Source organism: Temnothorax nylanderi, unplaced genomic scaffold, assembly GCF_030848795.1.
Source record: "Temnothorax nylanderi isolate EJ_2023f unplaced genomic scaffold, tnyl_v1.0 TNYL_tig0305_pilon, whole genome shotgun sequence".
NCBI classification, from domain to species: domain Eukaryota; kingdom Metazoa; phylum Arthropoda; class Insecta; order Hymenoptera; family Formicidae; genus Temnothorax; species Temnothorax nylanderi.
The window spans coordinates 44851-58092 of NW_027249367.1; the positions used below are offsets into that span (position 1 = coordinate 44851).

General features: G+C 34.2%; 5 protein-coding genes across 9 annotated transcripts; 3 read left to right on the forward strand and 2 right to left on the reverse strand.

The window, feature by feature from the left end:
* Nucleotides 1–471: 471 nt before the first annotated feature.
* LOC139780916 (FAST kinase domain-containing protein 4-like) lies at nucleotides 472–4076 on the forward strand. Of its 2 annotated transcripts, XM_071719657.1 has the most exons (10): nucleotides 472–630; nucleotides 762–910; nucleotides 1055–1468; nucleotides 1898–2047; nucleotides 2118–2363; nucleotides 2488–2629; nucleotides 2760–2843; nucleotides 2934–3095; nucleotides 3414–3492; nucleotides 3718–4076. In XM_071719657.1, exons 2-10 carry the CDS (start codon nucleotides 767–769, stop codon nucleotides 3947–3949), a joined length of 1653 nt encoding a protein of 550 aa, XP_071575758.1. In that variant the 5' UTR covers nucleotides 472–630; nucleotides 762–766; the 3' UTR covers nucleotides 3950–4076. The 2 variants fall into 2 exon arrangements, with proteins under 2 accessions (XP_071575758.1, XP_071575759.1); XM_071719658.1 differs by having other exon boundaries at nucleotides 498–910.
* A 75-nt stretch (nucleotides 4077–4151) lies between these two features.
* Nucleotides 4152–5252, reverse strand: LOC139780919 (probable NADH dehydrogenase [ubiquinone] 1 alpha subcomplex subunit 12). The gene is made up of 3 exons (XM_071719665.1): nucleotides 5092–5252; nucleotides 4791–4873; nucleotides 4152–4510 (listed from the first exon to the last, which is right to left on the reverse strand). The coding sequence occupies exons 1-3, from the start codon at nucleotides 5184–5186 to the stop codon at nucleotides 4269–4271; spliced, it is 420 nt and encodes a 139-aa protein (XP_071575766.1). The 5' UTR covers nucleotides 5187–5252; the 3' UTR covers nucleotides 4152–4268.
* Nucleotides 5253–5312: 60 nt separating this feature from the next.
* On the forward strand, nucleotides 5313–7382 carry LOC139780918 (NADH dehydrogenase (ubiquinone) complex I, assembly factor 6-like). 3 transcript variants are annotated; one of them, XM_071719663.1, is made up of 4 exons: nucleotides 5313–5611; nucleotides 5986–6208; nucleotides 6285–6680; nucleotides 6846–7382. In XM_071719663.1, exons 1-4 carry the CDS (start codon nucleotides 5499–5501, stop codon nucleotides 7023–7025), a joined length of 912 nt encoding a protein of 303 aa, XP_071575764.1. In that variant the 5' UTR covers nucleotides 5313–5498; the 3' UTR covers nucleotides 7026–7382. The 3 variants fall into 3 exon arrangements, with proteins under 3 accessions (XP_071575764.1, XP_071575765.1, XP_071575763.1); XM_071719664.1 differs by having other exon boundaries at nucleotides 5578–5715; XM_071719662.1 differs by lacking the exon at nucleotides 5313–5611 and having other exon boundaries at nucleotides 5833–6208.
* A 147-nt stretch (nucleotides 7383–7529) lies between these two features.
* On the forward strand, nucleotides 7530–9854 carry LOC139780920 (barrier-to-autointegration factor-like). Its single transcript, XM_071719666.1, has 4 exons — nucleotides 7530–8083; nucleotides 8190–8312; nucleotides 8589–8729; nucleotides 9226–9854. Exons 3-4 carry the CDS (start codon nucleotides 8604–8606, stop codon nucleotides 9370–9372), a joined length of 273 nt encoding a protein of 90 aa, XP_071575767.1. The 5' UTR covers nucleotides 7530–8083; nucleotides 8190–8312; nucleotides 8589–8603; the 3' UTR covers nucleotides 9373–9854.
* Nucleotides 9855–11202: 1348 nt separating this feature from the next.
* LOC139780917 (uncharacterized) lies at nucleotides 11203–13164 on the reverse strand. 2 transcript variants are annotated; one of them, XM_071719659.1, is made up of 7 exons: nucleotides 12938–13164; nucleotides 12647–12863; nucleotides 12465–12554; nucleotides 12293–12367; nucleotides 12064–12156; nucleotides 11892–11966; nucleotides 11203–11749 (listed from the first exon to the last, which is right to left on the reverse strand). In XM_071719659.1, the coding sequence occupies exons 1-7, from the start codon at nucleotides 13083–13085 to the stop codon at nucleotides 11389–11391; spliced, it is 1059 nt and encodes a 352-aa protein (XP_071575760.1). In that variant the 5' UTR covers nucleotides 13086–13164; the 3' UTR covers nucleotides 11203–11388. The 2 variants fall into 2 exon arrangements, with proteins under 2 accessions (XP_071575760.1, XP_071575761.1); XM_071719660.1 differs by lacking the exon at nucleotides 12293–12367.
* Between the last annotated feature and the right edge of the window lie 78 nt (nucleotides 13165–13242).

Here is a 13242-nt window from a genome sequence, read left to right on the forward strand (position 1 = left end):
GCAAATGTAAAAAATTACAGCAGAAATAAACTTCATGAAAAATTTTCTTGTCAAGCTTCCTCGCAGAGAAACATATAATAATGAAGATATAATAATAAAGACATTATACATAATTATAAATAAAGATATAATGAAGTAATAAGGAAATTTCTTAAAGAAAGAGAGTGAATATTTGAGATATATGTATATTTTTCAAATCTTCTTTAAATCTAAAATCTTTAAAATCTTTATACCTTTTAATTTATTTTTATTAATTTTGCTTTTCAAATTTAAAGATTATATAACATATGTTATCGAATTATTTTGTAAAATCAAAATCTTATTATTACAAGATTTACAAGATTTTATTATTATTAGCTTATCGACTGAAATTGTATTTTCTTTAACATTTTCAAAATAAACTGAAAGATTCCACTGAAAGACGATGGCGCGTCTGTACGATTTTTATTTCGAGCTGCACGTTCGCGCGTTGCCACTGCTACCACGTCTAAACTTCTCTGCATCTATGATCATTGGATCATATGCATGGTGATCGTCTAACCTAAAATGCGCACCTCATGCACCAGAGATAATTCACAATAACCGTCTATTTTCGCGGTAACGCTATTTTTCCTCGCACCCGCTCGTAACGTAAGTCGTCCACGGGTAACGTAGGTCGTGCCACCGTCGTTTTTACACGAGTGTCGCGAGATCGACGGGCGTGAACCGTCGTCGCGACGTGCCCCCGATCGCGGGCAATTACATAAATAACCGTTTTACAGACTTAATGACAATGCTGCAGTTCAGCGCGATGCTGTGCACAGCGACCGCCAGGCTCGCGCCTCGCTCGTCCTGGCGTTTCACCGCTCTCGTGGCCTGCAACTCCAGCACGGCGGTTACCGGCGAGCAACCCGCCGCTGCGTCGGTGAACGTAAGTGCAATTGACAGCGACCTAATCGCTTCTTTTCTACGATAAACTTAAAGCTCTGATAACAATCTTTCTTGTTCTATGTGTACTTTAATGTTTGACTCGCAATCTTTCGGCAAGAAAGATTATCAGCTGTTTATTTTGTAGGAGGACAACAGTGTTAAGTTCTCAAAAACGCAAGCGGTCTTGCAGAAGGAAGAGGAGCAGAAGCCTAAAGAGACCGGTATCCAGACGAAACCTCATACAGAGGGAAAGAGCAGTAGGGAGAAATGGTCGAATGAAAATGATACAATATTTTTCAAACAATTTCAAGCGGCCAAGTCTGTAAACGACTTGCTGGATTTGGCAGTATTACCAACTCTGTCTATAACTAATGCCCTGAAGCTGATATCGAGCATAACTAATCAGATAAACAGCGGGAAATCGCAGATGGTAGACATCGAGACTGACGAGAGATTTATTCACCTCAGGAAGCTAGTTAAGAACAGTGGTGAGAAAACTCGTGAGGCATCGAACAATCTGTCGAAATACTCCCAGTTATCTACACCTTCAATGATTGCAGTGAGTATGATATTGTACATTTTTAACACTGCGCGGACACCGCGGGCCTTTTAAGACACAGTCACTTTTTTATTTGTGATTCCCACGGGAATGGGGAAAAAAATTGCAACAGTTCCGGCCTATGTAAGTATAGAAATCACTTTTTGAAACTTAAAGATAATACCTACATGAATTTTTATAGATTTTTTGTAACATAGAAACGCTTTCAAAAACACTTTGGACTTAAAAGTCCCAGGGTGTCCAGGTGAGTGCTCCAAAAACATTGCGTCCGCGCAGTATTAATATGTGTAAACATTGATGTATTTTTATACGAGTGTTCATGCCTGCAATGTATTTGCAGTTATCCACACCTGCTATAATTGCACTAAGTATGATGTTTGTGTATTGAATATATACATATATGCATTCACGTATTTTTATGTAATAAAGGTGATAGCGTCGTTAAGAGAACAAGGAAAGAGAAATACTCCGCTATTAAAGATGTTGTCGTACAATATTGTCAAATACAACATAGAGCTGGATTTGAAGCAATGTGCGACTTTGTTATACAGCATGGCCGTACTTAATTTTCGAGACAAGGTACGCAACACCATTGCATTATATTGATCTGAAAGAAAGTTGTCTTTTGTAAATGACATGTCTCGAATAGGTCTTGTTGGAAAAAATCACATCTGACTTACTAGCGTGTATACCAAACAGCAAAAACGCTGCTATAAACAAATCCATAATAACGTCACTGGGATTTCTGCGTTACAAGAATGTGAATGTACTCGATGCATTCTGCGACACGTTCTTTAAGAAATCAATGGATTACACATTGCTGGATTATTCATCAATACTACAAACGTTTGCGGCTCTACAATATAAATCGCAGAAAGCAAATTCATTTATCGAGGTATAGCGAGAGAATTTCACGATGTTTCCATCTTTATTTTAAACATTTGTTTGACACCGTAAGAAAATTATATTTTCTTTGATATAGATATATATACATGTTTACTAATTATTTTTGTGACCAGAAATTTGCAGACCACGCAAACCCCTTTCAAGTGTCTTGGACTGAATGGTTGGATATTGTTTGGTCCTTAGCAGTTTTAGATGCAGTGACACCGCAACACGTAAGATCCGTGCTGGAGCCTGCATTTATAGAAAATTTAACCGGTTTGTATCTGTTGTTAATGTATCTAATTAATATAATTAATTAATCTAATTAATGTAAATAATGTATCTAAGGTTTATTGTCATCTTATTGTATTAATAATATTAATTTCGTATTATATGATTTATACAGCCTCTAACCAGCTAAATATATCAAAGGTATTAAAATTATTAAATATCAACGCCGTTGCACAATTTGTACTGACGAATTATAAAGGTATACATTAGGAGACATTTATTATTATACTTTTATATTTATTAGTATACTTTTAACAATTCTAGGCATTATTATTGTTTTAAATTGCAGGACCTCTTTTAAAGGAAGACTCAGAATTTAATAATGTATCTATAGTTAGATCAAAGGAAAAACAAATGTACATAAATGCGTTGTTGGAAACACTAACGGAAACATTACTGTCTTCATCCTATTTTAAAACAAATTTTGATACAGGCATGGGCTTCTCGTTAGGTAAGTTATTTAAATAAAATAATACCGGTATAATCTCGTAGAATTTGATTTTGAAATTGCAAATGCGTGAAAACGAATATTATATTAAATGTAAATATTATGTTAAATATTAAATGTTGTGAATATTATGTTAAATGTTTAATTTATTCGTAAATAAACACGACGATCATTATTGCATTGATATCTAAATAAACTCGGCGAAGTTATATACTGGTATTAATCCATTCTTTTTCACAAAAGAAAATTTAGAGTAAGTAAAATATAGGTATTGCATTAATCTTATCGAGTAAAAAAAAGTACTTGATTCTGTATTTTTAGATGCGGAATATCGCATAAATGATCAACATAGGCTTGTAAAAGTGGAAGATTGGAATGAACAGTCGAATAATGTACGAAGGTACGTCCACATGTTATTAAATCGTCCAATAAAAAGAGTGTAGTGCATTAATTTTGTTTTTAAGAGAGTATATTAGTAAAAGTTAGAGTATTAGTAAAAATTATTCTGTAATTCAGTAAAACTTAGTTAAGATGTAATTTTATTTATTTCCAAATAATAGAAAATTTAATAGTTTCAACACTGAAATATAAATGCGAAATTTATAATCATGTATAACCATTTCAGGATAGCAATAATGGTGCACGATTACCGTGATTATTGCATAGGACAGAACGATCTCGTAGGATCGACATATTTATACACACAATTATTAAAAGCCAGAGGATACAACCTCATACAACTTTCTTATGAAAACTTCAGTGTACAGGACAATATAAAAAAAAGGGTCAATTACTTGAAGCAATGCATGAACAGTGTACAGGAAGTGACGTCAGTAAAACAAACAAATTCAATATAGTGCAGTGTTGGCTTAGTCCAATAAAATCCAAATAAATATTTAAAAGAATGTATAAATAGACGCTTTCATTGTTCCTTATATATTCCAAATTTGGAAATTAATTAAATGTTATTGCTTAGTTACTAAATCAGATTTCATTTTATTACCGCATTATCATGCCACAAACCAGTGGGGAAAAAGGACAAAAAACCATCCCTTTAAATACCTACAATCTTTTTATCTTGATAGTCACTTTATTTACATTGAATAATATTTTATTTCACTATCACTTATGAATTAACTACTTTACTCTTTATGTTTCACTGCTGTTCCAAGCTTATTACTGTGGTGGCCGCCAAGGTTCGATCTTTGGTCTCGTGGTACTGTAGGGCATGTAAGCTTGATTAGTGCCACTCATATTTTGTTGATGATCCAACATCCATTTGTACTTTGGACGAGATGGATCTTTGTGCGGCGGCAAATCTGTCTTGTGGTGCAACCAACCAAACCATTCAGGTGGGACTTGCGAGCCGTCATAATTAAGTCCAACTCTCTCTGCGTATATCACCCATCTGTTACGTCCTGTTAAGATTATTGAATAAGCACAATGTTAATCCTTTGTATCTTTTGCCGTCATTCGCTTTCAGGTATTCAAGGTTTGTAAAAGCAATTTAATGTCACACACACACACACACACATATATATATATATATATATATATATATATATAGACATTCCTACTCGTATTAGAGTATGAATAAACTCTAATATGAGTATGAATATCTGTATACATGTGACATCGAGTTGCTTTTACAAATCTTGAATTCGTATTTATGCCATACTAGTGTACTTAATAACTCACCTACGAAGTACATATTATTTTCGTAATATCGATTTCCATATTTGTCTTCTCCAACCAAGGTACCGCTCTTCAGCTCATCCACCCTGTCAAATCAGTTTGTATTGACAATGTTACTTGCGAGATCAAATTGACACGCTGCAAAATACTTTATGCAAAAGCACGATGACAGTAAAGTTTGAACAAGTTACAAGCTCAAGGAGCAAATGCAGAGCCGAGTTACACAATGCTGGCAGTAGTGAAAAGCCGTAATATCTTGAAACATTCGCTGTATCGTTAATATAACGTATGACTGCACAATAACCTGAACATTGTCTTGATGGAGCCGATAATACCACCGTGGTCGCGTACCGTGCGGAATAACGTCGCGACTTTATCCAACCCTAATAACTTTGCCATGTTTACTTCTGCGAGTAAAGTGGAGTAAAGCGTGAAGTTAGGCAAGGTCAATCCGGTAGTGTCGCCAATATTTAAATCTAGGAACTTCAAGAAAATATATTGGAGTAATTTTGTTGTCAAGCGTGCTCTCTAGTAATCTTGATTATTTTGAACACAGATGGTTTATAGGTTACCTCGAATGTTTTTATTCAAAATTGTAGCGAATTGCAACGAAATATTACGTCACGATAGACAATTTTATTATTCGATGTCATTCCCGTCGTGCGATTATTTACATCGCTAGATTCAGCACAAATTTTTAGACTAAAAAGGATGAATAAACTGTCGATTATCGAGCGAAATGTGCGATCGCAGTTGCGACGTATGAACACGAGTGGTGCGAGACAAAAACAAACCCCGACCGAGTATTGTTTGCAGCTGGTTAGGTACTTTCCTTCGCTATGTTAAACCGGGGCTGCAGAAGTATAAACAAGAATTGTACAATCATATTTATATCATATACGTACATATTACAATATTCTTACAACCAGTATGTAATATAATATTGTTAGTATATCCCAGATATTATAACGTTGCGTTGACTTGACATATCTAAATAAATTTAGGTTTTTCAAAATTTCTAATTTCCTGAGGAATGGAGATTGAATTAAATGCACCTTCTACATTTCTGTGGAATAAAACAAAAATTTCTTGCAGAATACGTCAAAGTAATCGTGCTAAAAATTTGTGGAACAGTATTAGGGAAAGGTACTCCAACAAGATTCGCTCAAAGTCGTGCTTATACATATTGTCTTTCTAGGAACAACGATTATGAGAACTTTCTGTGCACGCTATTGCTTCCACGTGGTATTAAATCAGCGGCGTTTGCTGTACGAGCATTCAATGTCGAAGTGGCACAAGTGGAGGATCAAGTGAGGGACAGTAGGATAGGCGCTATGCGATTACAGTTTTGGACAGACGCCCTGAACGGAATTTATAACGATAATCCGCCGAGGAGTCCCGTGGCGTTGGAGTTACACAGGGTAGATGAACAGAACGCATTGCGATACGCATTTGCATGACTGTTGCTGGATATCAGAGGTCTTCCGCATCTTGCAGATCCTTCAACGGCACAAGCTATCTAAACGCTATTTCAAGCGCTTGATTGACGCTCGCTTGAACAAACTAAGCGGCTCGATATTCGTGGACCTGGAGTCGCTCGAGAGGTATTGCGACTATACCACATCGTCGATCTATTATTTGTTATTAGAAGCACAGGGCACGGCGAGCGTCAACGCCGACCACGCGGCCAGCCACTTCGGCAAGGCGTACGGCCTGGTCACCTTGATACGTTCCGTGCCGTATAACGCCCGGAAACGAGTAATGGTATTGCCGCAGGATATTCTGCTGAAAAACGGCGTCTCCTCCGAGTCCATCTTTCAGGGACAGTCGAGCGCTGGATTTCAAGACGCTGTACTCGAAGTCGCGTCTTGCGCCAAGCAGCATCTGAAAGTGGTACCTACTGTTATAATAGATAATAGCATTCTTGTCTGGGGTTTGACTAATAACAAGTCAATCTGCATCCTCCGGCTTGCAGTTTGCATGTTTTTACTTTTCGCATCTAGCTGAAAAAGTTGGGAAAGTTCTCGACTTACACGACATTACCTTTCTTTGTTTTAGGCGACGTCGCTTAAAAAGAAGGCAGGGAAAGATCTCAACGTGATATTTCTACCGACAGTCTGTGTGGAGAATTATTTAGAGGCACTAAGGAAAGTAGATTTCAATGTTTTCCATTCGACGCTACAGAAAAGAAACGGCATTCTCCCGTTACAGTTACTGTGGAGAAAAATGTGGTCTTAGGGTGACTTTGACCAAATTCCGATTAATTTAATTAATGATTGATTGAAGAATTGTTGCAAGATTTCTAACTGTATAATTTTCGTTGTCCTTAATTTAATCTTTCTTTTCATTAAACAACAAAGAAGTTTATTTTATTCTATCCCTGTTAAAAATTATAAAATACTCGCACTATTTTATTAACATAGAGTTATTAAATTTTTGTTTTTTAAAATGAAACAAAAGATTGGATTGGTGACAACCAACTATACAGTTAGAAATAGTTTTAAGCAATTCTGCCGATTGAATTAATTGCCAATTAAGTTAATGGGAGTTTGATTGAAGTCGCCCTTAGTGATTAAACTTTGAGATATCGTTTAATGTGTTTTATTCATTTATAATCCTGCCTCTGTCTAAGTTGCTTTGAAAAATTTCAGATCGGAGAAAATTTTTTTTCAAATATTGCATCTGCGGTAATGGATGAAGTTTATACGTGTATCTGGCTTACAATTTCTATCTGCAAGAATAAGCACAGGTTTCATTTTTACAGATATAATTTTGACTGTGGAGACGCTAAAAATGTAAAATGAAAATTACGGTCGAGTTTTGGCTTTTTCAATAGCGTCGCGCGACCACGTCCATTCACGTGATTCACGTGACGAGTAAAAAAAAATTGATATTTCGCTCTACTCGATATACCTATTCCACGTTCGATGAAGGCATTAAGATCTGTTCGTGTTTTCTGCACTTTTTGCACTTATAGAATCTTCGCTTTCTCTTTCTCCAACGTGCAAAGTATATTTATCTCGTTTCAAGTGCAGGAAATTTTTAGAATTTTAACCAACCACAAACACGACAAATCTGTTGACGCAGCGTAAGCAGAGAGACGATTGCACTGTCTGCATTGAGACCAATTAAATTCATTGCGTCAATGCAACTGAAAATTAAGACACATGCCTTACGGCCTCTGAAATACGGCCGTTATTGTCCTCTGAAAGGAGCCAATATAAATTAAAGAAGAAAAGAAGTTCTGGCCATATAAGAGCAGTACTGCTCAAAGGCCATATTACAAAGAAGAAGGAGTAAGTAGAGAGACGCTTGGTCTTATCTGGTCTTATCCATATACTGTGGCATTGACGAGGAAGCGGTTTTTGATTACATTAAAAATTTGTGAATAATTTCCGGTAGATCAGATTGCGTCTTATCTGCACGAAGTGGCGTTCGAAGAATTCTGAATTCCGCACTCTCAAAACTTGTTTTGCCCCGCGACGGTCGCGATATACAATCAAGGAAGAATCTCACAGGTCACAGGTAATGGGTCATTCGTGTCTTATTTGTTTTTATATTTCTGATTGTTAAGCTTGCCCATTGTTTGTTGCCCACTTTTCCAACCCATTTCGTTTGTTCCCGGCGAGTTTTGTACGAAATATTTTCGTAAATTACGTTAAACAACAGATACTTCATTGCGTTAAGGTTATGAAGCAACAGTGCAATTAGTGATGAATTGGTAGAGTGGTTTCTTGCTTAACGCAGACTGAACGCTTCGCTTAATGACGGATTGGAAAATGAAAGTTTTCGTTTTTACAGATCAAAATATTCAAAATGTCGAGTACATCGCAGAAGCATAGGAACTTCGTGGCCGAGCCGATGGGTGATAAGCCTGTGACTGAGCTCGCTGGTGTCGGGGAAGTTCTTGGAAAGAGATTAGAATCCGCAGGTTTTGATAAGGTGAATATATATTTGTATACACTTGTGTGTATATTTATAATTTTACTTAAAATATTTCGTATTCATGAAGTCATTCTTAGAATCATGATATAAAAATACAGGGAATACCGAGATTGATCTAATTATCTTATCCAGCAGTGTCTTATCTGCGGTGTTTTGATAAGTTATTAATTATATGGTGAGAAATCTTGCTATAAACAATTCTACTGATATAAGCAATTGAACTGATCACCAATTAATTTAATAGAAATTTGATCAAAGTTACTCTTAGTACCTTATATTTTAATCAAAAGAGTTGTTCCAATATTTATAACAATTTTTATTTAGGGACATAAAATTATTGCGCTAAAATTATTATAAAATTATTCTGATTTACTTAAATTTAAATTGAACCGAAAGAGAATAATACACAATTTTTTATGATTAATTATTATACAATTTCTTATGAGCCTCTTTATTGAACATGAGTTAATGATTATGACTTTTTGTTATATAGGCGTATGTGGTTCTAGGGCAGTACTTAGTGCTAAAGAAGAATAAGGAGTTATTTCAAGAATGGATGAAGGATGCGTGCTCGGCGAACTCAAAACAGTCAACAGATTGTTACCAATGTCTCACCGATTGGTGCGAAGAATTTTTGTAAAGTAGCTGTGACATAGATTCTCGACTTCAATGTCAATGTCTTTTAAGGGCGCAAAGAATTAACTATAAAGTTGTATAACATACGTAAAATATAAAATATATTTTAATACTTATATTTTAAACATATCTTGCTTAAAACTTCAAATAGTGAAATTTTTATTCCTGCAAACTTAATAGTCATAGTCGCATATATCGCATTTTCAAATTTATTTCATAATTTGAAAACATTCGTTTCATGTTGTATTTATTTTGCAATAATATACATAATAATAAATTAATAATATAATGTAAAATAAATTCGAAATTTTTGTACACAATTAAGATACACATTATTGAAAGAAAACTGTTACACTTTAATCAATACAAATGTTACAAAAGAATGTGCAGTCTTAGGTATAAGAACGTTAACAACCCTAAAAGTATAAATGTAATATTTATGTAAACGTCACAGAGGAAATAAAAGCAAGGTTTATTCTCTAATAATGTTCTGGTTGAAAAATATCAATCTGATTGATTAAACAAAATATATTTGAGATACAGTTAAAAAAAAGTAGGTATGTACATACAATTGCTTCGCATATAATTTCAGACTACCTCATTATTACATTTAAAATTTTTTCCTCTTCCTATTCTTTTATTTCTTTTATCTACCCTTTTTTCCTCGAGAATAAAGAGTTGCGAGAAAGAAGAGTTGAAATTAAAGATGTCTTGAATGAATTGAGGATTAGGAGTAGCAAATTTTGATTGTCGGAACTTTAATCGAGTAACTTTATCAATATTTTTCTTGATATCTCTGATGATTTTTTTAGAATCTTGGAGGAAACAAATGATTTAAAGCGTAGATTTTCCTTTGTTCTGATTGGTTTATCGAACGCTTTAAAGTATTTATAGCGCTAGCCTTGGATGTGTGTGATTCACACTTTTGAAATATCGGTGCGTTCCGAAACTTACTCGAAACTACCTCAATCTTTCTGCAGCCAATCAACCTTCTGCTCTTCCGGAAATAATAATGATGGTGGAAGGAGAATAAGGTGTTATGTGCTCTTGCGCATTCTTCTCATAACCAATGGTCGCGTTCAGCAGACCAAGGCTGCGTTCGGAGAGCGCGCTGCGGTCCACTTGACGCTACAAATGCTTTGGAGCGTTCTTCTTCTCCTTCTTTCTTCATTGAAAGAAAAGAGAAGAGGAATGCTTCGAAGCATTTGTAGCGTCAAGTGGACCGCAGCCCAAGGCTGCGTTCGGAGAGCGCGCTATTAGCGCTATTTGCTTATTCTATCCTTGTTCTACACTTGATGAGCGATAAAGATAGAATGATACAATAGCGCTAATAGTTGCTTTCCATTTACATCAAAACTCAGATAAATCTCACTTCTGTCTTTCTTCAACATTCATGAAAGCAACTAATAGCGCGCTCCCCGAACGCAGCCCTAGTCGCTCAGTAGCAGTCGAACGTGATTGGCTCTTACTTTTAGAACCAACCAATCAACGCAGTGTGTTGATAAGACGAACTCAACAGTTGTGTCTGCTGAACGCGCCCAATGAGTGTATTCGAACAAGCAGGAGACATATTGATTTATTGGCCAATAGAATTAAGACCGCAATTTTTTACATCAGATTCAAATTCTTTTTCTGTTCTATATATAGGTAATGCAATTTTATTTCATGTAATTAATCTATTTTAAGTAAAAAAATGGTAAAATTATATATAAAGAAATATTAAAATAAATGTAAAATAAATGTAAAAGAAGTGTGAATTGAACAATATATAGATGTATGACAAAAAAGTAAATAATTTTCTGAAGTTTTAAAAATATTGTGGATATAAGCAATGTCAATACATAATAAACATTTTATTTTAATAACACGAGAAGTTGTGCTCAAGAAACTTATTATTGAATAGTATACAACAAATTAATATGTAAAAATAAACATAGCACGCTAGTATTACAGGTTTCAATACATAAATGAAACTTTTTTGTACAAACGTTTGTCTTTTACATAAGACACTAATTTCTTATTAATTTAAACATGAGCCATGAAAATTCCTTCTTTCCCAGTTCCTAAGTGTGGATAATCCTGGTAGCGGGTAGTGTTTTTCTTTTAAAAAGCGATATGCTCCTGGGCTTATGTTTCTTAAGGTTATTGCAGCAGATATGTCTTCAGGACCCCATTTTGCATTGTTTTTTCCATTACTTATTAAAACGTCAATTTGTTTCGGAGTGAATATCTTTTTGAGCACATTATGGACATTTTCTTTTATTACATGTTTCGTAACTATCAATTTTTCTCTTTCTAACCGTTCTACTTTTCTTTTAAGTAAATAGGTTTCTTTATTTGCTTTTATTAGTTTTTCTTTTAAATTACGAATTTCTTGATATCTAAAAAAATATTATTTATTTGAAAAATTTTGCAATATGCAATAAAATATTTTTACGTCAGAAAATTACTTGAAGTTTACTAGGATATCTATATTTTTAAGTCTGATATTTTATAATCATACAGACAATTAATTTTGTTTACCTTAGCTCCTCAGACGTAACAGTCTGTGAATTACTTTGTGCGTTTATCATTGTTTCGTCACTTGCGCTTGTAAAACTAAAAAACATAAAAAAATGAAAATATAAAACAACATGCAATAATCTCTTGTACAGTAATAAAGTTGTTAACACGCATGAAATCAATAAAATCATACCTAGCATTTTCTTGTGGAGATTGCATAAAATATGGTTCTATTTTAATTTCCATTGAAGTGTCGATCAAATTGGTCTCAAACTCGGGGAGAAAGCTAAAAAAATATTTATTTGAAAAATTTTGCAATATGCAATAAAATATTTTTATGCCAGAAAGTTATTTGATGTTTACTAGGATATATATAATTTTTAAGTTTGATATTTTATAATCAGACAATTAATTTTGTTTACCTTAGCTGCTCAGACTTAACAGTCTGTGAATTACTTTGTGTATTTACTATTTTTTCGTTACTTGCACTTGTAAAACTAAAAAATATAAAAAAATAGAAACATAAAACAACATGCAATAATCTCTTGTACGGTAATCAAGTTGTTAACACGCATAAAATCAATAAAATCATACCTAGCATTTTCTTGTGGAGATTCCATAAAATATGGTTCTGCTTTAATTTCCATTGAAGCGTCGATCAAATTTCTCTCAAACTCGCTGAAGCTGTTAAAAAAGAAATTACTTGTAAATATAATTTATTGCAATCTTCACATATTATAATAAGAAAACATTTTATATAATATAATAATACGCACCTGCTGTTTTCACTTATTATATTCTGTTGATTGCGCTCTTTATTCAGCACTACTTTTTCCATCACCAGTATCTGCGTACCAGGTGGTAAATTTTCTGTTGGAATTGCATGATCATGAAGTGTACGTAATCTCTTAGGCGAGTAATTTTCGCAGTTCGCTAAATAAGCTGGGTTTGGTTTGTAACAGCTTGGTGTGAAGTGGACAGAGCATATGCGAGCTACGAAAATGAATTTCAATAAAGTATTAAAAATGCCTCAATATTATAATTTATATGTATTCAAAATAATGTACCGTTTTTTAGGTTAACTTTATTTTTGTTGGCAGCTTGCATCCATTTTAATACAGTTTCTTCGTTCTTTGGAAAAGAGAAAAATTGAATATTTCTCTCTTTTGCATTCTCGCTTCTATTCTTGCAGGTAGTTACACTACACGTAGGCATTTTAAAAAAGCAAAGAAAAAGACAAATTAATCGGAAATATGCTCACTTCTGACGTATATAAAGTATATATTGTATATCCAATATACCGAGCACATCTTTGGTCTGTTCTTTTTCGCTGCACTTCTGCACTAGTGCAATAAGTTAGAATGAAATAAAT